Source organism: Notolepis coatsorum (assembly GCF_963971535.1).
Source record: "Notolepis coatsorum genome assembly, chromosome: 5".
Taxonomy (NCBI): domain Eukaryota; kingdom Metazoa; phylum Chordata; class Actinopteri; order Aulopiformes; family Paralepididae; genus Notolepis; species Notolepis coatsorum.
Window position 1 is genome coordinate 161,149,770 of NC_140169.1, and position 25,739 is coordinate 161,175,508.

Consider the following 25,739-nt stretch of genomic DNA (forward strand, 5'->3'; position numbering starts at 1 on the left):
GATAAACACACAGTGGGAGATGTTAGGTCAAAATATTATCCCAGTGAAACAATCAAAAGGGCAACCGCTGGGTGAGTGACTGTCTGATAAAAAGGTGGTAATCTTCAGTGTTATAAAAACACACGAAAACGGAATTTGATCAAAGACAGTCATTAAAAACTCACCCAGGCGTTGTGCGTAAAGAGCGCTGGAACAGCAGCGGAGCGAGCGCGTCGCCACGGGAAAAAGGTGTCCAAGAGGAAGGCTTCTTGGATATCCTGGAGGTAAAGCACAGGGAACAACAGCAGCAGCAGGAACGGCGAATGCAAACCGAAAATATCAAAACGATCCAACAAAACTTGAGTGGGGAAACGGGGTATAAATAATACGGGATTGATTGATTGACAAGCAGTGACAGCTGGGGGATGTGATTGAAAAGCGTGTGGACGGGAGAGAACCAATCAACGACGTCTCAGGGAAGAAGCGTGTGAATGGGGGAATGAAATGATTAACAGAAACAAATGGAAAACAGAGCGAGGTGGTTTAAAGGAACAGAGCGAGTAGGTGAGCAAAGGACAGAAACCTCACAGTACCCCCTCCTCCACGGGAGCCACCCGGCGACCAGGCCGACCCGGCTCGTCAGGATGGGCACGATGGAAGTCAGTGATCAAGCTGGGATCCACGATGAGCTGCCGGGAGACCCAGCTACGCTCCTCAGGACCGTAACCCTCCCAGTCTACCAGGTATTGGAACCCCCGGCCCCGCCGACGAACGCCCATCAACCGGCGGACCTGCCACTGGGGGTGACCATCCACCAACACGGGAGGCGGAGGATCAGGAGCTGGAGGCATAAGGGGACTGAGGGAGACGGGCTTAACCCGGGAGACATGGAACACGGGGTGGATGTGCATGGACGCAGGAAGTTTCAGGCGCAGGGCCGCCGGACTGAGTACCTTCAGGACCTCGAAAGGTCCGACGAAACGGGGGTTGAGTTTCTTGGCCGAGGACCGTAGCGGCAGGTCCTTTGCGGAGAGCCACACCCTCTGCCCAGGGCGGTAAGTCGGCGCAGGAACCCGGCGCCGGTCGGCACCACGACAGGCGCGCTCAGATGTCCGGAGCAGCGCGGTCCTGGTGATCTCCCAAACTCGTCGGCAGCGGTTGAGGTGGACCTGCACGGAGGGAACTGCCACTTCCGCCTCCTGTGCGGGGAAAAGAGGGGGTTGGTAGCCCAGGGAAACCTCAAAGGGTGAGAGGCCGGTGGCGGAACTGACCATTGAATTGATGGAGTATTCAACCCAGGGAAGGAAACGGCTCCAGGATGCCGGTCTCTCGGCTGCCACACACCGAAGAGCAGACTCCACGCTCTGGTTCATCCTCTCCGTCTGCCCGTTAGTATGGGGATGATAACCAGAGGAAAGACTGACCGTTGCCCCCAATCCCTTGCAAAAGGCCCGCCATACCTGGGAGGTGAACTGGGGCCCCCGGTCAGAGACGATGTCCTGGGGAAACCCATGAAGGCGGAACACGTGGTGAGTCAGGAGGTCCGCCGTCTCGGCCGCCGAGGGAAGCTTGGAAAGGGCCACGAGGTGAACCCCCTTGCTGAATCGATCCACCACGGTCAGAAGGCAGGTGTTCCCCTGGGAGGAGGGCAGACCTGTGACGAAGTCCAGCGCCACATGTGACCACGGACGGCTCGGAACGGGAAGTGGCTGCAAGAGCCCGGAGGGTGCCTGGTGAGAGGCCTTGCTGCGGGCACAGACCACGCAGGCCAATACGAACTCCTTGACGTCGTTCCGCATGGTGGGCCACCAGAAACGACGAGCCAGGAAGGAGAACGTGCGATGGACGCCAGAGTCGGGGACGAAGAGACGATGCATAGGGACGTTGCTAGGAGCACGCTGGAAGCGTAGGGCACGCCTAACCACACCCTCGATGCCCAAGGTGATGACTCCAACCACTCGGGCCTCCGGGAGGATGGGAGTAGGGTCCTCAGAGGGTGGAGCCCCCTTGGAGTGTAACCGGGACAGGGAGTCGGCCTTCGTGTTGCGGGAACCGGGGCGGAAGGTCAGCGAGAAGTCGAACCGACTGAGGAAACTGGCCCATCTCGCCTGCCGACCGTTGAGGCGCCTGGAAGCGCGGATGAACGTCAGGTTCTTGTGGTCCGTCCAGATGGTAAAAGGCTCCTCGGCACCCTCTAGCCAATGACGCCACTCCTCCAACGCAGCCACGACCGCCAGCAGCTCCCGATTGCCGGTGTCGTAGTTCCTCTCGGCAGGGAGGAAGCGACGCGAGTAGAAGGCGCAAGGATGCACCTTCTGGTCCGAAAGAGAACGTTGGGATAGGACAGCGCCCAGGCCAGTATCCGAGGCGTCCACCTCCACAATGAACTGTCTCTTGGGGTCAGGGTGGAGCAGGATAGGGGCGGAAGTGAACCTCTTCTTGAGGGAGCGGAACGCAGCGCATGCCGCTGGGGACCAGTCGAACGGCAGAGCGGGGGAGGTCAGCTTGGTAAGTGGCTCCGCCACTTGACTGTAGTTCCGGATGAACCTTCGGTAGAAGTTGGCGAACCCGAGGAAACTCTGTAACTCCTTCCGAGTGGTGGGTTCAGGCCAATCCTCCACAGCTTGGATCTTGCGAGGATCCGCTCGGGTCAAGCCCTTCTCAACGATGAAGCCCAGGTAGTCGACGGAGTTGGAGTGGAAACGGCACTTCTCCGCCTTGACGAAGAGCCGATTATGGAGGAGGCGCTCCAGCACACGGCGGACATGCTGGATGTGTTCCTCGAGGGTCCTGGAGAAGATGAGAATGTCGTCCAGGTACACCACGACGAACACCTCCAGCATGTCACGAAGGACGTCGTTCATGAGTGCCTGGAATACCGCCGGGGCGTTGGTGAGGCCGAACGGCATCACTAGGTACTCGTAGTGGCCCCTGGGGGTCTTGAAGGCGGTCTTCCATTCATCGCCCTCACGGATACGGACAAGATGGTAGGCACTCCGGAGGTCCAGCTTGGTGAAGAACGAGGCCTGGGTCAGTGGCTCGAAGGTGAAGCTCATGAGAGGTAGAGGGTACTTGTTCTTGATGGTGATCTCGTTGAGCTGACGATAGTCGATGCAGGGTCGCAAGTCCCCATCCTTCTTACCAACAAAGAAGAAACCGGCCGCCACCGGGGAGGAGGAAGGCCGAATGAGTCCTGCTTCCAATGACTCAGAGATGTAGAGATCCATCGCCTTCTTCTCCGGAACGGTCAGACTGTAGAGGCGGCTGCCGGGAAGGGGAGCCCCTTGGCGGAGGTCGATGGCGCAGTCATAGGGGCGGTGAGGTGGAAGGGCCTGAGCCCTGGATTTACTGAAAACCTCCAAGAGGTCGTGGTACTCGGGAGGTATGGACGAGAGGTCCGGAGGCAACTCACCAGCGGGCCTCCGGGGCGGGGGACAGGACGCCGCCTGCAGACACAGGGCGTGACAGGAGGAGCTCCAGCCCTTGATGGTACCGGAGGACCAGGCGATGTGGGGCTCGTGCAGCGCGAGCCAGGGCCTACCCAGGACCACCGGGACAAGGGGGGATTGGGTGATGAGGAACTGGATTCTCTCGACGTGGTTCCCAGCGATGGTCAGCACGACTGGGCCGGTGCGTTGAGAGATGTCGGCCAGGCGGTGTTGGTCCAACGAGAAGATCTCCAAGGGCCTCACAAGGTCCTCAAGTGGAATGTTGGCTCGGGTAGCGAACTCGAAGTCGAGGAAATTCTCGTCTGCCCCAGAGTCGATGAGGGCCTCCACCGTGGCACGTTGGTCCCCCCAGGCCAGGGTGACGCTCATCAGATGGTCAGGTGGTGCGCGGCGCTGGGAATGGGAAAAACGGCTCACCAGGATCTCCGGGGGTCTCGGCGAGCCTGATCTTTTGGCCGGGTGGGACAGTCGGCGATTCGGTGTCCCGCACCTCCGCAGTAGAGGCAGAGACCGGACCTGAGCCTTGCCTCACGCTCCGCCTGGCTCAGATGAGAGCGTCCCAGCTGCATGGGTTCCTCCTCGCGAACCGAACGGGGAGGCCTGCTACCACCAGTAGTGTTGAGGACAGGGCGTCCAGGAGTGACGTCATGCGTCCGGGGAATCCGGGGTACCTCCGGAGGTAACAGTCGGGTCCTCTCGCGCCTTCTCTCCAGGAGGCGTCCGTCGATGCGGATGACGAGGCTAAACAGGTCCTCGAGGGAGTCGGGCAACTCCCGGGTAGCGAGCTGGTCCCGGACTGCGTCACTGAGTCCCCTCAAGAAGGTTAGGCGAAGTGCAGGGTCGTTCCATCCACTCTCCACCGCCGCCAGTCGAAACTCCAGGACATAGTCCGTCACCCTGCCGCTCCCCTGTCGGAAAGTCCCCAACCGGGCTCCGGGGTCCAGACCTCGGGCTGGATGGTGGAACACTCTGCGGAGCTCCGCCACGAAGTCTGGATAGGAGAAAACAAAATCTGCATCCATTGCCCAGGAGGAAGTGACCCACTGGGCAGCATGGCCTGAAAGCAAGTTCGTCATATAAGCCACTTGGGACCCTCGAGCAGTAAAACGGCTTGGTTGATGACGGAAAACCAACTCACATTGCATGATGAATGTGGCACACTCCTCGGGATTGCCGTCGAACAGCCGTGGGACTGAGAGACGGGGTTCCCGAGGTGCGGGATCTGCTGGGGCTGCGGTGAATGCTCCTGAAGGATGTGAAGGAAGTAAAGCATTAACGGTGTCGCTCAGCGAGTGAAGCTGAGCGAGAATACCGGATTGTTGTCCCGCCAGAGCGGCCATTGACCCCTGAATAGGCAGGACCTGTTCTCTGAGATCCTGCACCGCAGCCGCAGCCCTCTCTAGTTGGAGACTGTGATCCCTGGTCAACTCGACTTGATTAGCAAGTGCGGTTCTGACCCTCTCTGTGTCGGCTGGGGTCGTCATTTTGGTTGGATCGTAATGTTATGGTTTGACACCGACCCCAAACGCAGCCACACAAGAGAGTAGGATTCAGAGTTGCCAAAAACAGGGGCTTGTTTATTGAGACTAATTAAACAGCATAGAATAGGAAGAGTCTAAACAAGACAGGAATTCAAGCAAGGATGGAAATGTTCTGCTGCTCTGCAGCTTCTCCCGAGGTGGTAGTAGGGGGTAGCAAATGCTGACGTCAGAGCCGCTCTGCAGACTTCTCTCGGCAGAATCTCCGAGGTGATGCGGGACCGAGAGAGAGAGAGAGGGAGCGAGTCAACACAGGGTGCAGGTAGAACGAGCAGGAGAACAGGAGAGGTGACTTGTACCCAAAAACAAAAGTTATCCAAGTGAACTAATCTTCGTGTAAACACACACAGTGAGCAATGTTCCAAAACACAATCCCAAGTGAAAAATATCTTCGGTGCAAAAATAGACACTGAGAGCGAAGTCCAAAATACAATCCAATGTGATAATATCTTCGGTGTGATAAACACACAGTGGGAGATGTTAGGTCAAAATATTATCCCAGTGAAACAATCAAAAGGGCAACCGCTGGGTGAGTGACTGTCTGATAAAAAGGTGGTAATCTTCAGTGTTATAAAAACACACGAAAACGGAATTTGATCAAAGACAGTCATTAAAAACTCACCCAGGCGTTGTGCGTAAAGAGCGCTGGAACAGCAGCGGAGCGAGCGCATCGCCACGGGAAAAAGGTGTCCAAGAGGAAGGCTTCTTGGATATCCTGGAGGTAAAGCACAGGGAACAACAGCAGCAGCAGGAACGGCGAATGCAAACAGAAAATATCAAAACGATCCAACAAAACTTGAGTGGGGAAACGGGGTATAAATAATACGGGATTGATTGATTGACAAGCAGTGACAGCTGGGGGATGTGATTGAAAAGCGTGTGGACGGGAGAGAACCAATCAACGATGTCTCAGGGAAGAAGCGTGTGAATGGGGGAATGAAATTATTAACAGAAACAAATGGAAAACAGAGCGAGGTGGTTTAAAGGAACAGAGCGAGTAGGTGAGCAAGGACAGAAACCTCACAGTTTGCCCTATCGGTTATATTATATGTTACAATAAATTGTGGCGTTGATCTTAGCGGCGTCAACTTAGACATCGTTAGGCCGCTAGTTAGTGTGGGTGACCTATACTATACTATACTATTCTTTATTATTATTCCACCGATTTTGCAAACACTACTCTTGCCAGAGCGTTCGCGCCCCATACACGTGAAAGGTATCAAAACGACCGGCTTGCCTATGGCAACAGCGCTATTCAACCCCAGGACTCTGTTTTCCACCATCAACACACTTCTTAAACCCTCTGACACAATCTCCTGTTCCTTCACTGTCAGTAAATGTGTCTCCTATCTGTCACATCTCCAAACAAAAATTGACAAAATCCACACCCAACTAACAATTGCCTCCGCCAACACTATCTTCCCTCCGGATTCAACCCCCTCTCCACCGCCCAACCCACCTTTTACATCCTTCACTGAAATCACTGCATCGGACCTATCCTCCATTCTCTCTACAATGAAAACTTCTACCTGCATCCTGGACCCTATCCCCTCCATCCTAGTCAAGGCTTGTCTCCCTGCCCTTTCTCCCCTAATCACCTCCATTGTAAACACCTCTCTGACCACTGGCCTATTTCCCCCCGCCCTCAAAATTGCTTCTGTCACCCCCTTACTAAAAAAACCCGGTCTCAACCCTGAAACCCTTGATAATTTCCGCCCCATTTCCAACCTCCCCTTCCTCTCAAAAATAATTGAGCGAGCCATTGCCTCCCAATTAAAATCCTACCTCGACAACAATAACCTTTATGATACATTTCAATCCGGATTCCGCACCAAACACAGCACCGAAACTGCTCTTCTAAAGGTCACCAACGACATACTCCTCTCTGCCGACTCTGGTTCCCTCTCCATCCTCATTCTCCTAGACCTCAGCGCTGCTTTTGACACCATCAGTCACCCCATCCTCATCACTCGTCTCCAGTCCTCCGTTGGCATCTCCGGAATCCCCCTCACCTTGCTCCAATCATACCTCTCACACAGGCACCAATTCATCTCTATCAACAACTGCAAATCCCCCACTGCCCCCATCACTCATGGTGTCCCCCAAGGCTCAGTACTTGGTCCCCTGCTCTTCATCCTCTACATCCTTCCACTTGGTCTGATTCTCCGCCAACATGGCCTGCGTTTTCACTGTTATGCAGACGATACTCAGCTCTACCTCTCCACCAAGACTATCACTCCAGCCACTCTCTCCACCCTCAGCACCTGCCTCACAGACATCAAAACATGGATGCAAAATAACTTTCTTAAACTAAACTGCAATAAATCAGAAATCATCATTATCGGTCCAAAATCCCTCACCAGCCACACCCAGGATTTCACCCTAAATATTGATGGTACCATTGTCACCCCCTCCACTCACGTCCGTAACCTTGGCATCATCCTGGACTCCACCCTTTCTTTCCTCCGCCATGTGAACCACATAACCAAATCGGCCTTCTACCACCTCCGGAACATTGCTCGTCTCCGCCCCTCCCTATCACTCTCCGCTGCTGAAACACTGGTTCATGCATTCATATCATCAAGACTAGATTACTGCAACAGCATCCTCTACGGCTCACCAAACACTATCCTCAATAAACTCCAATATGTCCAAAACTCTGCTGCCCGCATGCTCATCTCCACCCGTCGCTCTGATCACATCACCCCTGTCCTCCACGACCTCCACTGGCTTCCAATCAAATACAGGATACATTTTAAAATACTACTCATCACATTTAAAGCCCTCAACAACCTTGCCCCTCCCTACCTGTCCGACCTCCTCCACCGTCACACGCCCACCCGTCGCCTTAGGTCTGCAGATGCCAACCTCCTGACACCTCCCACGACCAGGCTCCGGACCTGGGGCGACAGGGCCTTTGCTGCTGCTGCCCCCTCCCTCTGGAATGCCCTCCCCAGCCATATCCGTGATGCAAACACCCTGACATCTTTTAAATCAGCCCTCAAAACTCACCTTTTCAATCTTGCTTTTGACCTCTAATTCTGTCGATGTTATTTTATTTCTGTCATGTATTATTTTTGTTCTGTTTTTTGTTTTGCCATAGTTTGTTTCTCCTGCCCATGTAAAGCGTCTTTGAGCACCTGGAAAAGCGCTATATAAAATAGATGTATTATTATTATTATTATTATTCAAACTCGGAAAGTTTAACTGCACCGTTTGGCTACGAATCGACTTTAAACGGTAAAATGTCGGTCCCATTGGAAATGCATTGCAAGTTAGAGTGCGGTAGCTGAAATTATCTTTTTTCCACTACCTTGGGTAAATTGCAAGAGTGATCTCAATTTTGGACGTAGAAAAAAGACACATCAAAACGATGACACGACTGTCAGCTCGCTCACAAAAGAAAAATAAATGGAATTGGACATTTCTATCTTAACTGACGACCATTTGTTTGAAGGTTCTCCTCCCCATAGACCGCAATGTAATCCCACTCTAGGAATGCGATGATTTTTTTGCTTTTTTACCCTTCTGTTCCGATCGCCACCGACCGACGGAATGCCACAATATCGCACACAACCCTTCGCCTACTCGTTTAAGTGCTCACGTGCGCGTCACAACGCTTCATCTCTTATAGTTTTCTTTTAATCAACGTGACAATGCAGTCATGCATCTGCCTCCATAGACATGCATTGGATGGAAAGTGCAAGTAATTTGTGATTACATCACCTGTGTGGCTCATGGCTCATGATTGGTTCAGCCTAACAGCTGTGAGGCTCATGCTCATGGCTCAGCTGACCTGCCAATGACCTCATCGACTTAACCCTTCATTGCCCCTCTGTGTTGCAGTACTGAATTGCTGGACAGCGCCCTCTGTCTTGCGGGTTGTGTCATTGTACTCAGTAGGGATATCCTTTTTCATTGGTCGATGTTGACCACCTTTCATTGGTTGATGTTGACCACTCCCCCGATCCATAGACCACGCCCCTTAGGCCACACCCCCTCAGTGTATCTCTTGAACCGTTTGTCGTAGAGACTTGCGGGTTGTTCCATTGTACTCGGTAGGGATATCCTCTTCCATTGGTCGATGTTGACCACTCCCCCGATCCTTAGACCACGCCCCCTTAGGCCACACCCCCTCAGTGTATCTCTTGAACCGTTTGTCGTAGAGACTTGCGGATTGTGCCATTGTACTCGGTAGGGATATCCTCTTTCATTGGTCGATGTTGACCACTCCCCCGATCATTAGACCACGCCCCCTAGGCCACACCCCCTTAGTCCCGAACAATTTCAAAAAGTCCGAAAAGTCCGAAAAATTTCAAACACTCTGAAAAGTCAGAAAAATTTCAAAAACTCGGAAAAGTCCGAAAAACTCGGAAAAATCTGAAAACTCGGAAAGATCCAAAAACTCGGAAATATCCGAAAACTCGGAAAAATCCGAAAAAGTTCAAAAACTCGGAAAAATCTGAAAATCCAAAAAATCCGGAAACTCGGAAAAATCCAAAAACTCGGAAAAATCCAAAAACTCGGAAAAATCCCAAAAAAATCAAAAACTCGGAAAAATACGAAAACTCTGAAAAATGCGAAAATTTTTCAAAACTGAAAACTACAAACATTTTCAAAAACTCGTAAAAGTTCGAAAAATTTCAAAAACTCGGAAAGGTCTGAAGAATTTCAAAAACTGAAAAGTCCAAACAATTTCGTAAACTCGGAAAAGTCCGAAAAATCTCTAAAACTCGGAAAAGTCAGAAAAGTTTCAAATGGTCTATGTTGACCACTCCCCGATCCTTAGGCCGCGCCCCCTTTTTGTATCCTTTGAACCGTTTGTCATAGAGACTCGCGAGAGACCCTCTCCCGTTGGCTGGCGGTGCACAGGCGTCACCCACACTTTCACAATTTCCCCCACGCGGAATTGTCTAGTTGTCTTTTATTGTTTCTCCCTGAATGAGTTATTTCTGAATGAGTTATTGCTGAATGAGTTATTGCTGAATGAGTTATTGCTAAATGAGTTATTTCTGAATGAGTTATTGCTGAATGAGTTATTTAACTTATTTCTGAATGAGTTATTTCCAAATGAGTTATTGCTGAATGAAGTATTGCTGAATGAGTTATTTCCGAATGAGTTATTTCCGAATGAGTTACTGCTCAATGAGTCACTTCCTGATATGATTCCACATGGAGGAAAAATCCACCCTATAACAGAAATCACATTATTGCTGTGATATGAAATAGTTTGATTGGGCTCTTTGCTTTAGGGAGCGCACTAATACTGATTAGGTACTGTGGCAGATATCATCGCCCGTCCCGTGGCTACGTGGAGGAAGGGAGATACTACTGTCACGGGCAGAGGAGAGTTAAAGCCTAGCTTAGCACAATGAATGGAAGCGGACAGTGCCGTTAGCCTAGAGACATTGTCCAACTAACACCTCTCCTGAAGGCTAACCGACCATGTCCGCTTCCATTCATTGTGCTAAGCTAGGCTAACGTGCAGCCAGATAGCTTTCTACTGAACGCACAGAGAGGAAACTGGTATCTATCTTCTTGTCTCTCTCTAGAGAAGAAGACGATAAGCTAATTTCCCCAAATGTTGGCGTGTTCCTTTAAGTTTGTGAATGTGAGCAAGTACCAAACTCAAAGCTGGAAAGCTTTTGTGGATACAGTGATGAAACCACAAAACCATGGGCACAGTATCTGCGCTCTATCTGTCTGCAACAACTAACTTATTCATAATATATTATATAAGCTCAAATAAATATTCGATGAGTCCACAGCATCCGTCTCCAAGTCGTCGTCAATAGAGCGGCTCCCGCTCTTGTCTATAGATTACTTCGGAGTTTTCTGCCTTGTTCACGTTCAAAGTTATTGATTGAACCATCTGAGATCATAGGAATAACATTGTCCAGTTTTCCTGATCGGGTGGATTTCACTTAAAAAAAAATCTTTTTTAAAGCCTGACACAATTTGAACCGCGGCAACCGGTGAGATGTAAGACCCCCCCCCCCCCCCCCCACCCTGAAAATCATTTCAGTTTCAGTTTAACTTTATTTGAACAGGGACAGCACTAGGGCTGTCTTAAATACTTCGAAGCTTCGAAGCTTCGTTCGATGGGCATGGGATTCGAATATGAAAAGAAAATTCGATTATTAAAAATATATGATTTTAAAAATAATTGCAAAATCAACTCTGCCTCTCTTTGTTAACTACAACAAGCAATGCTGTTTGTTATTTAAGATGAGGTCGGACTCGGCACTGACAGATTTGTGTTCATTGTGCTGCTTTTATAAAGCCTCAAATGACGGCTTACAATATTTCGTGAAAGCAAAGTGTTTTGTTTGTCTAAGATTTAAAAAGGTTTAAACTTTACAGCACTGACAAAGTTGAACAAAGTGCTGTACAAGTCCCACAACATTAAAAAGAAAATTATTTCGAAGCGTCGAATTAAAATCGAATCTTGGCCCCGAAGCTTCGAATTCCAAAAAAAAATTGAAGGTCAGCCCTAGACAGCACACATTAATGGACATAAAGTAAATGTGTGAGACAGTGTTAGCCAAAGCTAATTTTCAACTGTTGTCCCTGGGCCTGGTGTTAAAAAGATGCTAAAAAGAAAGCATAACATATATGGCATACAGGTAATTAAGAACAGGTTAAAAACAGGTCAAAATATTTACATCAGACATGTACAGACAAAACAAACAATAATTCGACATATTAGGTACAGGCAAGCATAGGGGTTGACCGGCGGAATTCATTAAAAGTATGAACGCAGTGTGTTTAAGTGTTTCAGAATCCCTGCCCGTCCATAACGTAGCGGATTAGTCCTCCACGCGGCGAGGATCTGCATCTACAGTACAGATCAATGTTTATGTTTATGTTTATTTAGGATCCCCATTAGCTTTTGCACTTTTTTTTTTTCTATTATCTTTCCCCCCCTCCTTTTTTCGATTTTTCTCCCATCCCAGTTAGTGGTTATGCCAATTCCCAACCCCCTTCCTGGTTGTTGCGCCCCCCCCCCCCCCCCCCCCTACTGTTGGTCCGGGAGGCCGGAGACTGTCACATGCTTTCCTCCGACACATGTGCAGCCAGCCGGCAGCCAGCCTGGCAGCGCAGATTCTCACCGGGAGAGTGTAACGTGTGGAAGGTCACACTACCTTTCTCCAGATCCTACCCTCGCTGTGCAGCCGCCCCGACCGAACTGTAGGGGTCGCTGTCCACAACGCCCAGGACCCACCCACGGCTTCCCTCCCCCTAACTCAGCCAAACGAGTTAGTATAGCGATCAGCCCAAGCCAAGGCAATGCTGACTCTCCGGGAGTCGAGACCGCAGCCTCTTGCATTGGTGACGAGCACAATCTCCGCTACGCCACCTGACCACCCAGCTTTTGCACTTTTGACAAAAGCTATTCTTCCTGGGGTCCGACACTTGGATACTGGACTTTCTGAGTGAAAGGCCCCAGGCGGTCAGGGTGGGGGGTCAGACCTCCAACACCATCACCCTGAGCATCGGGTCCCCCCAGGGCTGTGTTCTGAGCCCCCTGCTGTACTCACTATACACACATGATTGTGTGGCCAAGTTCAGCTCCAACTCCATAGTGAAGTTTGCGGACGACATAGTGGTGGTGGGGCTGATCTCTGACAACGACGAGAAGGCCTACCGGGAGGAGGTTGAGGTACTGGACCGCTGGTGCCAGGACAACAGCCTGCTCCTGAACATTGGTAAAACCAATGAGCTGATCGTGAATTTTAGGAGAACACAGCAGGGGACACACACACCACTGAGGATAAACGGGGCTATCGTGGACAGGGTGAGCAGCTTCAAGTACCTGGGGATCCACATATCAGAGGACCTGACATGGACAACACACATAGACGCAGTCGTAAAGAAGGCGAAGCAGCGCCTCTACCACTTGAGACAGTTAAGGAGGTTCAGAGTATCGGGAAAGATACTCCAGTCCTTCTCCGGAGCTGTAGAGAGCATCTTGACTGGAAACACACTGCCTGGTATGGAAACAGCACGGCGCAGGACAAGAAGGCCCTACAGAGAGTGGTGCGCTCAGCCGAGCGTACCACGGGTATTGCACTACCACCCCTGCAGGCCTTATATAACAAGAGGTGCAAATCCAGAGCCTGCAGAATAAGGAAAGACCCTCACCACCCCAACAACAACCTGTTCATGCTGCTGCGGTCAGGCAAACGCCTGCGAACACCAGCAACTAGGACAGAGAGACTCCGGCTCAGCTTCTTCCCCCAGGCCATCAGAGCCTTGAACACTGAACTCTCCACACACAAGCACACATGAGCACACACACAACACACACACTGTATACGCTCACACACTAAGCAGTCACTCTAGCATGAACGCACATACATGCTGCACACGCCCACACTCAACGGTCACCTTACACAATGAAAAGGTCACCTTAAAAAATAATAACGGGAGTGGTTCTTGTATAGTAAACAGAAGGATATAGCAAGCTAGCATAAGGACACATAGTATAACTAGATTTTATAGTATAGCATTGTATAGTAGTGTACATAAGACCCAGTGCCTCATCCGTAGCTAACCGTGTATTGCACTATCGCAGGACCTTAGCATGTCTTACCATGCTCTTGTAAACTTTATGTACATATACCTGTTATTATTATTACTTGTATTATTGCACATTGTATTATTGCACAAATGTCCTATTATCATTCCTGTCTTATTACTATGTTCAGTTGCACATCGCTGCGGGCATGACCCCCCGCATTTCACTGTATGCTTGTATGCCGTGACAAATAAAACTCTTGACTTGACTTGACTTAAAACAATACAACAATATATACATCATTAACAATCTCCTCCTCAGTTAAGGATGACATTGTACAAGATACTTATTAGTAGGATAAAGTATTCAAATCAAATAATTAAAATCAAATAAATAGGTGCTTCCTGAGCAGCACTCCCTGCCATCAACATAAATACAATTAACAAACAGTCAATTGGTTTTCACCGCTATGCCATAGGGTTCAGTGCATGCTCGTTAGTAGATGGTATTTAAAATTTTTCTTGAAAGTAGTTTTGGATTCTATTTCAGCGAAGTAGCTTGGCAATGAGTTTCATTCCATGATAGCTCTGTAAGAATAATTTTAATAATATAAAAAGAATAACACCATTTTCCAAGTGCTTCAGTTTAAACACGGTCATATTTCAGCCTAGCCCCCCCTCCCTAAACACATCTATCTATCTAATACCATCTACTAACGAGCATGCACTGAACCCTTATGGCAGAGCGGTGAAAACCAATTGACTGTTAATTGTATTTATGTTGATGGCAGTGAGTGCTGCTCAGGAAGCACCTATTTATTTGATTTTACTTATTTTATTTTAATACTTTATACTAATAAATATCTTGTACAATATGATGATATGATGATGTAATTGATGATAATGATGTAATTGATGTCATTGATGATGTAATTGATGTTGATAATTGTAACTGAGGGGTTACAATACCCTGACTGTATTAAAGATTGTGATATATTAAACCACTACTAGTTATGTACTTTAATTACTGGCCATACAGTACATGAATATATATGGTGAACACCCACACAAGAATATGGCATTGACACATAAAGTTCTATTTGGAGGGTATTTATTATTATTAAGCAACGTTAGGTTACAGATTGAGAATTAGGCTTGCGCTTGTATGGCGAAGAACACACGTAAAGTCAGTCAAGAGCATAAGTCAATGAGAATAGTATGAATACTATGATGGGTCTAAGCTGACGCCACCTGTGGTATAGCAATTATATAAGCCACACCGGTACCAGCTGGAGACACTGGGGGGTTCCCTCCGGGGTGTAAGGCCGGTAGGGGGTAGAGGAATGTTCGGGTACAAAGTCTGGGTCAACGAGGAATAACGAGGCTCCAGATACAGGAGCCGGTGCATGTACTCCCTTGATCAGCAGACAAAGCAGCAGTTGTAATCCAAGATGCTCGAATAGCATTGACGACAGCTAGCCAGCCTCTTCCTAGAGGCGGGCCCGAGTGATGATCCTCACGGGGGTAAATCCCAAACGACAGTGGGATCGACGGTTCTCTTCTCCAGCGGTCACGGTCCCAAAGCAATATAATCCAACCAGAAATGGTTCTGCAGTCGCCGGTGTAGGTTCTCCGGTGTACATATCCAACGGTTCTTGCCTAGGACTCCTCGGGTGTGGGCACGGATTTAGGCCGCACAGCCTGGATAAGTGCACTAGCTAAAATACACGACGAACCGATGGTAATGCTGGTCACTGAAGAACTGTAGCCGCACGATACACTATAAATGATCGACTATTACTTCACATTAGATTAAGTCGAACTCAACGTTACTGCTTTAAACTCTGACACTTTAGCACTCTATTCGCACGCGGTTCTCAATGCTCTATTTAGATGCAAGGTTGCTCACTTCACTGCACGTTGTATGCGTGGTGAAGGCTTGGACACTGAACTTGAACTACTGCTGTTTTACACCTGCGCCGTATTTATACGTAAGGTGATTATCTAGTGCCAACCTCAGTTCTGTCTCGTATTACTGCGCAGACTCTGGGCATGTTTCGACATGCCCGGAGTTGCCTTTGAACTTGCCGTTGGGGGCTTGGTCGTTGGCGCCTGGGGGTCGCTGTCCAATAGGAGAGCGAATATTACTCTGGTTTGTACACAGGTAAAGGGATATTCCGTGTATATATACAAATAATATACAAGGGATATCAAACGATATACAAATATTATACAAGGGATAACAAACAATAAATATATATATTCGGTTTAATCTGACCCTTTGTAACAATAATGATGTAATGTATTGAATATTGTTGTATTGTTGTTGTAAGTGCTGGACCCCAGGAAGAATAGCTTTTTGCCTCGTCAGGGATAGAATGAAAAGTCCAAGACTTATTTCCATCGTTGTGTCCCTAATGGCATGTGTGTGTCTGTGTGTGTGTGTGTGAGTTATGTGCCCTGAGCAGCCTGGAGGATTCTCTCTCTCTCTCTCTCTCTCTCTCTCTCTCTCTCTCTCTCTCTCTCTCTCTCTCTCTCTCTCTCTCTCTCTCTCTCTCTCTCTCTCTCTCTCACCGCAGGCAGGCTGGCCAGGCCCCTGTTGGTCCCTACTGAGCACCAGCCAATTCAAACACTCTGATCCCAGTGATCTGGAGGTGGGGTGGGGGGGGGTTGGGGGGGTCCCGGCTCCGAGGAATTTGTCCATGCAAATACATCCCATTTCCGCTGACAAAACACCACCACATGCCACAAGCCTCGAGGTCCCGGATTCTAGAGGGGGGGCGCTCAAGTAGCCTCGCTGTTTTCACCGTGGAAGTCTTTCACTTTCTCTCCTTACAGTCCCCACCCCCCACCCCCCACGCTGTTCTCTCCGGCGTCTCTCTCCCTTCATCGTTATTCGGTCCGTCTCGCTCGAGATCTGAAGCTCACGAGCGCCTCTGGTCTCGTCTACAGATCACCAATGGATCTTTCTAGATCATCTTAAATCTCTGTGGTTTGAACCCCCCCCCCACCCTCCCCTTACAGATAGGAACACTTGGTTTGCTTTTGGTTAAATGGTCTCCCTGCGAGAGATTGCAATTTGATATTTGTATTTGATAATACTGGGTGGTGGGGAGGAGGGGGGTGGGAGGAGGGAGGGAGGGGTGGGGGCGGGGAGAGGGAGGGAGGGGGCATTACAATTCTGTGCCTGTGTTGTGTGTGCGGTGTGATATTCCAGGCTCACTGTTTTCCCCCTTTCATCTCAATGTCAAAGAAGCGGGGTCTACAAGGCTGTCCCCTAGTGGCCTCATCGCGCATCAGCAGGGAGAGAGAGAGAGAGACGACCCAGAAGTGTGAAAACCACCCTGGTATAAAAAATAGAAAGAAAAAAAACACTGATTTTCATCAGATCCCCCAGATAACGGTAATTTCACAGATAACAGTGAATCTATAATGTGAACTAAAATGCAAATTAAATTCCCCCGATTTTACCCCGAAGAATAGATTTATAATTTTTCCTCCGCTCCTCGTCCTCACTTAAAAGGGAGCGGAGGGCCTTCTCTCCCCCCAGATTGACACGCAGAGAGAGAGAGAGGGGAGATTGTGTCTCATGGCTTTTAATCTAACAAGATGATCTATAGTTTCACGGAATGTAATGAGAGAATGAGGGACCTCCAACTCCAAAGTGGATTCACATGATGGAGAGAGTTGACTGAGAGTAACCAACCCCCCCCCCCCCCCCCCCCCCCCTCTGAAGAGAGAGTTGTAACCCCCCCCTCTGAAGAGAGTATGCACATACTGGAAGAGCACTGGGATGATTCAAGATTAATCTGGAATGATTCAAGAATAGACATGGTAAATAGACATTAATTAATGTTAATAAATCGCTTAAAGGTGGAACTGGATCATACCTATACAATGTGCAGTTTTTCTTCTATGCCCCTATGCTATACTTGCTGTTACTCTATACTGTACAACAAGCACAACAAGTTATTTTCTTAAAGTGTCCTTTTCCTTCCTTTAAAGTGTGCTTTTCTTGTGTGTTTAAAGTGACCTGTGTGTGCGAGTGCAGAATGTTGTGTTGTGTTGTGTGTGTGTATGTGTGTGTTCATGTGTGTGTGGAGAGATCAATGTTGTGTGTGGATGAGAAATCAAAGAGAGTTTGTACATAAAACACCAGCAAAGTAAGATTTTCATTGTATGGCAAACTGTCTGTTTAACTGTGCACATGACAATAAACAATCTTTAATCTTGAATCTTGAATCATAAAACACTTTAACACAAAAAACTACTGGTGACCCTTCTGGATGAGGTGTTTTCATGATTACCGTACGCATCATAGATTCGATTCAAATGTATTGTAAATGGCTGCATTTACAGTATGTAGCAGTTTTTATCCAAAGAGCTTTACGTTTTTTGTTCCTCACATTTTTACCCGTTCACTCACACATTCACACACCGACGGCGGAGGCGACCATGCAAGGTGCCCAACCTGCTCATCGGGAGGGTTAAGGGTTAGGGGTTAAGTGTCTTGCTCAAGGAAACATCGACACGCTGCCCGGGAGGAGCGGGAATCGAACCGGGAACCTCCAGATTACCGTAAGTACAGTACAACGAAAAGAAGTTTGGCATCCAACCAGAGTGCAAATGTAACAGTAAAGTGCAATAGTAATATACAATGTACAGGTGATTAAACTGGGTATAACATATATAAATGAGTACTACTGAGTAATAGTGCTAATCAGATGTATGTACAGAGTTGTAGTGTTAATATGTACAGTGATACAGGTATAAAGACACTATGGTAGTAAGTCATACTGGCCAGCAGCGTAACTAGGAGTAGGTAAGGGATATGTACAGTTATAGATATAGTATCTACAGATATGTAAAATTATTATATGCAGGTATGTACAGACAGCTGTGGATATATAATATAATAATAATAATAATAATAATAATATAAATATATATATATATACGGTATATACAGCATTATTGTACATGCTATCATACAGAGTTATATGGGTTATATGCAGGTGTATAAGTAGGTATATAGAAGGATTGTATACAGGTATATTCAGACAAATATGTATATATATATATGCGGTAAATATAAATGTATATATATGTTATATACAGTACTATTGTACATTCTATCATACAGAGTTATATGGGTAGAGTACAGTATGAGGCAGCTAGTTCCTCATCACCGCGGTAATGTAACCAGATACATGAGAGCAAACAGACAAGACAGTCCGACGACTAGAACAGCAGAGAGAGGCTTTTAGAATCAAATGGACACAGAGTGCCGTGGTCGCCCGGTAAACAGTGCATCGCGTCTTTTGAAAAGCCAGAGTGCTGTTTGCGTGCGTTCATTGAATTTGCTCTTTATAGACCGCATTCGTCCTCGGGAGTTCATTCAATTCCAAGAAAAAGGAAGGTGTTTTCCGACGGGAGCGCTCGGGCCCCCGCGTCCATCCTCCTGTTTAAAGTTTATACACACACGCCATGTGGCTTTCCTAATGGAGACTTAACTAAAGGCTACCTATTGTAAATCGGAGCTCCTCCTCGGGAGTTCATTCAATTCCAAGAAAAAGGAAGGTGTTTTCCGACGGGAGCGCTCGGGCCCCCGCGTCCATCCTCCTGTTTAAAGTTTATACACACACGCCATGTGGCTTTCCTAATGGAGACTTAACTAAAGGCTACCTATTGTAAATTGGAGCTCCTTTTAATCCGCCCCACCCCCCCAACAACCCCCCTCCCGTAAATGAAAGCAGGCATTTAATAACAGGTTCCTAAAGAAGAGGAAGATAAGCGTATAATGTGGCTTTAGCTGAAATAAAGTCAGGAAGTGAGGAATCTGATAATTGAACAGCGCCCATTAGCATCGCAGCTAACGTCGAGTGACCCGCTGCCCGGCGGCTAACGACTAGCGCATTAGCACCAACCGTCATTTACCCCCCCCGACCGGGGAAAAGAAAGGGCGGAACGGAGAACGGTTGTGCTCTTTTGTAATCTCTAAATACTGCTCCTTCATCCCCCGGGGGTATTTAGAGAACCTTATCACGGAAATATCCCGCTGCACCACAATCTGTGAGATAGCGCTCAGCGGCGGCTGCTGCGGGAAACCAAGAGGGACAGCTTAGTGAAAATAAAAACACAGGCCCGCGCTGGGGAGCGCTGAGCCTCTCAGGAGATAATGGGAGACTGGAGGTTTATCCACAGACGCGGCGGGCGTGCGGAGGGCTTGGAATGGAGAGAGGGGGGGGAGTGGATGGAGGGGGGGGGGGGGGGGGTTAGGAGGCACGTCTTTTTAAAAAGAAAACCTAGCTACTTACCTGAAAACGTTAAATATGGAGGAGACCCGGCGCACACAATCGAGACGACAATACAACCAGAGCCGGCCTGGATTGTCATCACGGGAAGTTTGTGGCACGGAAAGTTTTCCATTATACGTGTGAAAATGTGGGTTAGTTTGGTGGACTATGGTAAATGGTAGATGGTTGCATTTATATCTCTCTTTTATCCCAAAGCTCTTTACAGTTTTTTTTGTTCCTCACATTTCACCCGTTCACTCACAAATTCACACGCCGACGGGTGCCGACCTGCTTAGGGGTTAAGTGTCTTGGTCAGGGGGCTGGAGAAGAACTTGCTGAAAGGAGCTTGTTCTCCCAGGTTCTCACCTGTCTTGGTCAGGGGGCAGGAGAAGAACTTGTTCTCCCAGGTTCTCACCTGTCTTGGACAGGGGGCTGGAGAAGAACTTGTTCTCCCAGGTTCTCACCTATCTTGGTCAGGGGGCAGGAGAAGAACTTGTTCTCCCAGGTTCTCACCTGTCTTGGTCAGGGGGCTGGAGAAGAAGAACTTGTTCTCCCAGGTTCTCACCTGTCTTGGTCAGGGGGAAGGAGAAGAAGAACTTGTTCTCCCAGGTTCTCACCTGTCTTGGTCAGGGGGCAGGAGAAGAACTTGTTCTCCCAGGTTCTCACCTGTCTTGGTCAGGGGGCAGGAGAAGAAGAACTTGTTCTCCGAGGTTCTCACCTGTCTTGGTCAGGGGGCAGGAGAAGAACTTGTTCTCCCAGGTTCCCACCTGTCTTGGTCAGGGGGCTGGATAAGAACTTGTTCTCCCAGGTTCTCACCTGTCTTGGTCAGGGGGCAGGAGAAGAACTTGTTCTCCCAAGTTCTCACCTGTCTTGGTCAGGGGGCTGGAGAAGAACTTGTTCTCCCAGGTTCTCACCTGTCTTGGTCAGGGGGCAGGAGAAGAACTTGTTCTCCCAGGTTCTCACCTGTCTTGGTCAGGGGGCAGGAGAAGAATAACTTGTTCTCCCAGGTTCTCACCTGTCTTGGTCAGGGGGCTGGAGAACAACTGCTGGAGGAGCTTGTTCTCCGACGTTCTCAGGACCACTACGATGTCCGCCGGCAGGGTGTCCCGGTTCTTCTCCAGGAAGCCGTTCACGTTGTACAAGACCTTTAGAAGAACAACAGGGCAACCGTTTTAGCATGCGATTAACACTAGAACAGTCAGACTTCACGCGCTAAACCTGTTCAGATGAGGACCATATAGTCCTAAACCTAAACCTGTCCAAAACCATATAGTCCTAAACCTGTCCAGATGAGGACCATATAGAACCTGTCCAGATGAGGACCATATAGTCCTAAACCTGTCCAGATGAGGACCATATAGAACCTGTCCAGATGAGGACCATATAGTCCTAAACCTGTCCAGATGAGGACCATATAGTCCTAAACCTGTCCAGATGAGGACGATATAGTCCTAAACCTGTCCAGATGAGGACCATATAGTGCTAAACCTGTCCAGATGAGGACCATATAGTCCTAAACCTGTCCAGATGAGGACCATATAGTCCTAAACCTGTCCAGATGAGGACCATATAGTCCTAAACCTGTCCAGATGAGGACGATATAGTCCTAAACCTGTCCAGATGAGGACCATATAGTGCTAAACCTGTCCAGATGAGGACCATATAGTGCTAAACCTGTCCAGATGAGGACCATATAGTGCTAAACCTGTCCAGATGAGGACTGGTGCTGTTCAGATAAGAACCATATAGTCATCAAACAGGAAGGTACTGGAGACATGGATCATCTTTAGAGACATACTATTTCAACACAGGTTTCAACACAAACGTGTACTATAGAACAGTCATATTGTTTTGGAATGTTCGAATACTAATCATTTGGAACTAAAGAAAGATGCACTATATCTTCCAATGTATCTTTTTTCAGTTCCAAATGATTGGAATTCTAAAATAAAAAAAACAGTCCTATGACCAGCGCAGCTGTTTTAGTGTTAAACAAACAATCGAATTGTTTTTAATGCAGAAAATCTGCGAATCTTACAGTAGATAACGTGCAAATGGTATGAAGACAGATACCTTCCCTGCGTAGTGCTGGATGCCAAAGCAGAGCTCCACACGCTTGGGTCTCCAGAAGTACTTGTTGCGCAGATTGTCCTCGAATTTATCTGTAGTGGAGATTGGAAGAAAGTTAGGATAATAAGATGCTTTGATTTTGCACAAAATCATATAATATTTAAAAGGCCACATTTACCAAAGGATACAATGTAATTACCTGTTAAATCCCTTCTTAATAAGTTGATGTATGTAGAATTGGTTTGATATCTGATCATGTTCCCAGTATTGTAATGTAGCAGCGAGGTCAGGGGTCAATTTGCTCTCAATTGAAGAGCAACTAAGCCTTTTAGCTTTTAACTCAATGGTGGCCAATAACGAGTAAACTTGTTATTGCCCGCCAACGCTTGAGCGCCAATAACGAGTAAACTAGTTGTAGGATCCTTTGATCCTTTTCCTTTGATCCCAGTTCTAAACGATCATCCGGATCACTCTAGCCGCCCCTGGTTCGTTTGCCTACGTTGGAATTGCAATGCCGATCGAATCTCACCAGGTGGCAGTATCGCCTACCTTTTAAACTCTGATAGAAAGGGATCAGTACTAGAGACAATGAATGAACTGGACTATCAAGACTCGCTCTGAGGGGGAGGAGCTCTTCCAAAGCAATCGCTAGCAGATCTGCTCAAAACCTAGTTTCCCGTAAACACGTGTAATTACATATAAATAAGTAATCGCGATTGCCGATGGGATCATTGGAATTATTCTTTCTGGAGTACCTTCTGGCTAAGGTAAGGACCCCCTATGTCTATTATACCGAACCTGAAACATGTTTCTGTAACATTCAGTGTCTTACTTTACCGGACCTACAACAAGCGTTTTCTAAGGATTGCATTTTCGGGGTAAGACTACCCCCCCCCCCCCCCCATTTGATGATCTTGTGAAGGCACATGTGTACATGGTATATATCTTTGATTTGGGGGTTCAGGGGATCTCCTTCTATTGGGCGACTTCAACCTGCCTGACTCATCTCAGTCGGTCCCAGTGGTCTCCCTCCTACAACAATTTGACCTGACTCCCAGTGCCATGCCTCCCACCCACAAAGCAGGCAACTCCTTGGATCTCATATTTTCCCGTAACTCCAGCATCATTAACACCACGGTAACTGCCCTACATGTATCTGACCATTCCTTCATATCCTTCTCACTAACTCTCATGCTTAACCGAAAGGTCTTCACCCCAACTCAAACCGTCTCACTCAGACGCAACCTGCCCTCCCTATCCCCCTCCACCCTCTCCTCTGACATAATATCCGCTCTACCTTTGAGTGACACCTTCTCTGCTCTCCCCACAGAGATGGCAACCTCCACCCTCCTCTCAGCCCTTGCAACCTCCTTCGACAAGCTCTGTCCCTTCGTTGAGAAACCTGCCCGCCGTTCCCCACCCAGTCCATGGCTGACGGATGCAGTGAGAGAACAAAGACAGGTCCTGAGAGCGGCTGAGAGGAAGTATAGAAAGTCACGCCTCACTGCTGACATCGACACATATCACAACCTCTTGTTAACATTCTCCAAAACCATTACTAATGCCAAAGCTTCTTTCTTTCACCATAGGATCGATGCCTCTGCCAAGAATCTTCGCAAACTGCATGCTACCATGTCCTCCCTCCTTACTCCCCCCCCACCCCCTCCTCCCTCATCTTTTTCTGCCGAAGATTTTTTTGTATTTTTTTTTGTATATTTTTTTTGTATTATTTTTTAAACAAACACATAAACAAACATGACAACACACGATTAGATATACAAGCATTGTTACCAGTGCACATCAAATTAAATCACCGTTTAGATAAATGTCTTATACAAGATATGCCCCTAATACCTGCTATCTATTCCCCTCACGTGTCACGTGAGACAAAGAAGTGGACCGACGAATCAGAGGCCACGCTCCAGGACGTGTTTACCGAAACGGATTGGGATATGTTCAAAGGAAGCGCCAGTGACGTCAGCGAGCTCGCAGACACAGTGGTGAGCTACATTACAACAATAGCCGATGGTATTGTCCCCAGAAAAACGGTGCGGATTTTTCCAAACCAGAAACCGTGGGTGGATAGCACTATTAGAGCAGCTCTGAACTCTCGTACCACCGCCTACAACCTGGGTAGAGAGTCAGGAAACATGGAGGAGTATAAGGCTTCAGTCTATACTCTACGCAAGGCTGTCAAACTTGCTAAGAGGACATATGCTGACAAACTGGAGACACAAATGGCACAAAACGACACAAGAGGATTATGGCAGGGACTGAAGACAATAACTGACTATAAAGTCAGCGCCCCCTCAATGGGGAGCGACGACGCCTCCCTCGCGGACAAGCTCAACATCTTCTACGCTCGGTTTGGTGTAGACAGTGGCGCTGCTGGCTCTCCGGCTAGTGACGTCACTGGCGCGCCGGCTGTTGTGGAGGGGGGGGGGGGCAACCGCGGGGGGGCGGGGACGCTCTCTCGTTGTCGGAACACAGTGTGAGAAGAGCATTTATGCAGGTGAACACCAGGAAGGCTGCTGGCCAAGATGGCATAACAGGACGCATACTCAAGTCCTGTGCTAACAAGCTGGCCCCAGTGTTCACCGCCATATTTAATCAATCCCTGGCGGAGTCAGTGGTCCCTGCCTGCTTCAAGATGTCTACCATCATCCCTGTACCGAAGAAACCCTCCCCAACATGTCCAAATGACTACAGACCGGTGGCACTCACCTCTGTGGTCATGAAATGTTTCGAGAGGCTGGTCAAGGACCACATTTGTGCCTCCCTCCCTAGTGATATGGACCCTATGCAATTTGCATACAGGACAAACAGGTCCACCGACGACGCGGTCTCCCAGGTACTGCACAGCACCCTCTCGCACCTTGACCGTCAGAAGGGGGGCTATGTGAGACTGTTGTTCATTGACTACAGCTCAGCGTTCAACACCATAGTCCCCACCAGACTGGTGGACAAGCTGATCGAGCTAGGTCTGAGCTCCGCCCTGAGCGCCTGGGTACTGGACTTTCTGAGCGAAAGACCCCAGGCGGTCAGGGTGGGGGGTCAGACCTCCAACACCATCACCCTGAGCATCGGGTCCCCCCAGGGCTGTGTTCTGAGCCCCCTGCTGTACTCACTCTACACACACGACTGTGTGGCCAAGTTCAGCTCCAACTCCATAGTGAAGTTTGCAGACGACACGGTGGTGGTGGGGCTGATCTCGGACAACGACGAGAAGGCCTACCGGGAGGAGGTTGAGGTACTGGAACGCTGGTGCCAGGACAACAGCCTGCTCCTGAACATTGGTAAAACCAAGGAGCTGATCGTGGATTATAGGAGAGGACAGCAGGAGACGCACACACCACTGATGATTAACGGGGCTACCGTGGACAGGGTGAGCAGCTTTAAGTACCTGGGGGTCCACATCTCAGAGGACCTGACATGGTCAACACACATAGACACAGTAGTAAAGAAGGCGAAACAGCGCCTCTACCACCTGAGACAGTTAAGGAAGTTCAGAGTATCGGGGAAGATACTCCAGTCCTTCTACTCAGGAGCTGTAGAGAGCATCCTGACCGGAAACATCACTGCCTGGTATGGAAACAGCACGGCACAGGACAAGAAGGCCCTACAGAGAGTGGTGCGCTCAGCCGAGCGTACCACGGGTATTGCACTACCCCCCCTGCAGGTTCTATACAACAAGAGGTGCAAATCCAGAGCCTGCAGGATAATGAAAGACCCTCACCACCCCAATAACAGCCTGTTTCAGCTGCTGAGGTCAGGCAGACGCCTGCGAACCCCAGCTACTAGGACAGAGCGGCTTAGGCTCAGCTTCTTCCCCCAGGCCATCAGAGCCATGAACAATGAACATTGAGTGCTCAGAACATTGAACTATC

At 48.7% G+C, this 25,739-nt stretch overlaps 1 protein-coding gene across 1 annotated transcript in view; it reads right to left on the minus strand.

Moving 5' to 3' along the window:
• The window catches only part of myo3b (myosin IIIB), a gene marked incomplete at its 3' end in the record, with an annotated part of 495,246 nt that overhangs the window by 241,808 nt on the left and 227,699 nt on the right, over positions 1 to 25,739 (minus strand). The window contains 2 exon segments of the mRNA XM_084314352.1: positions 20,798 to 20,927; positions 21,856 to 21,944. Of these exon segments, the coding sequence (XP_084170478.1) occupies positions 20,798 to 20,927; positions 21,856 to 21,944 (219 nt within the window).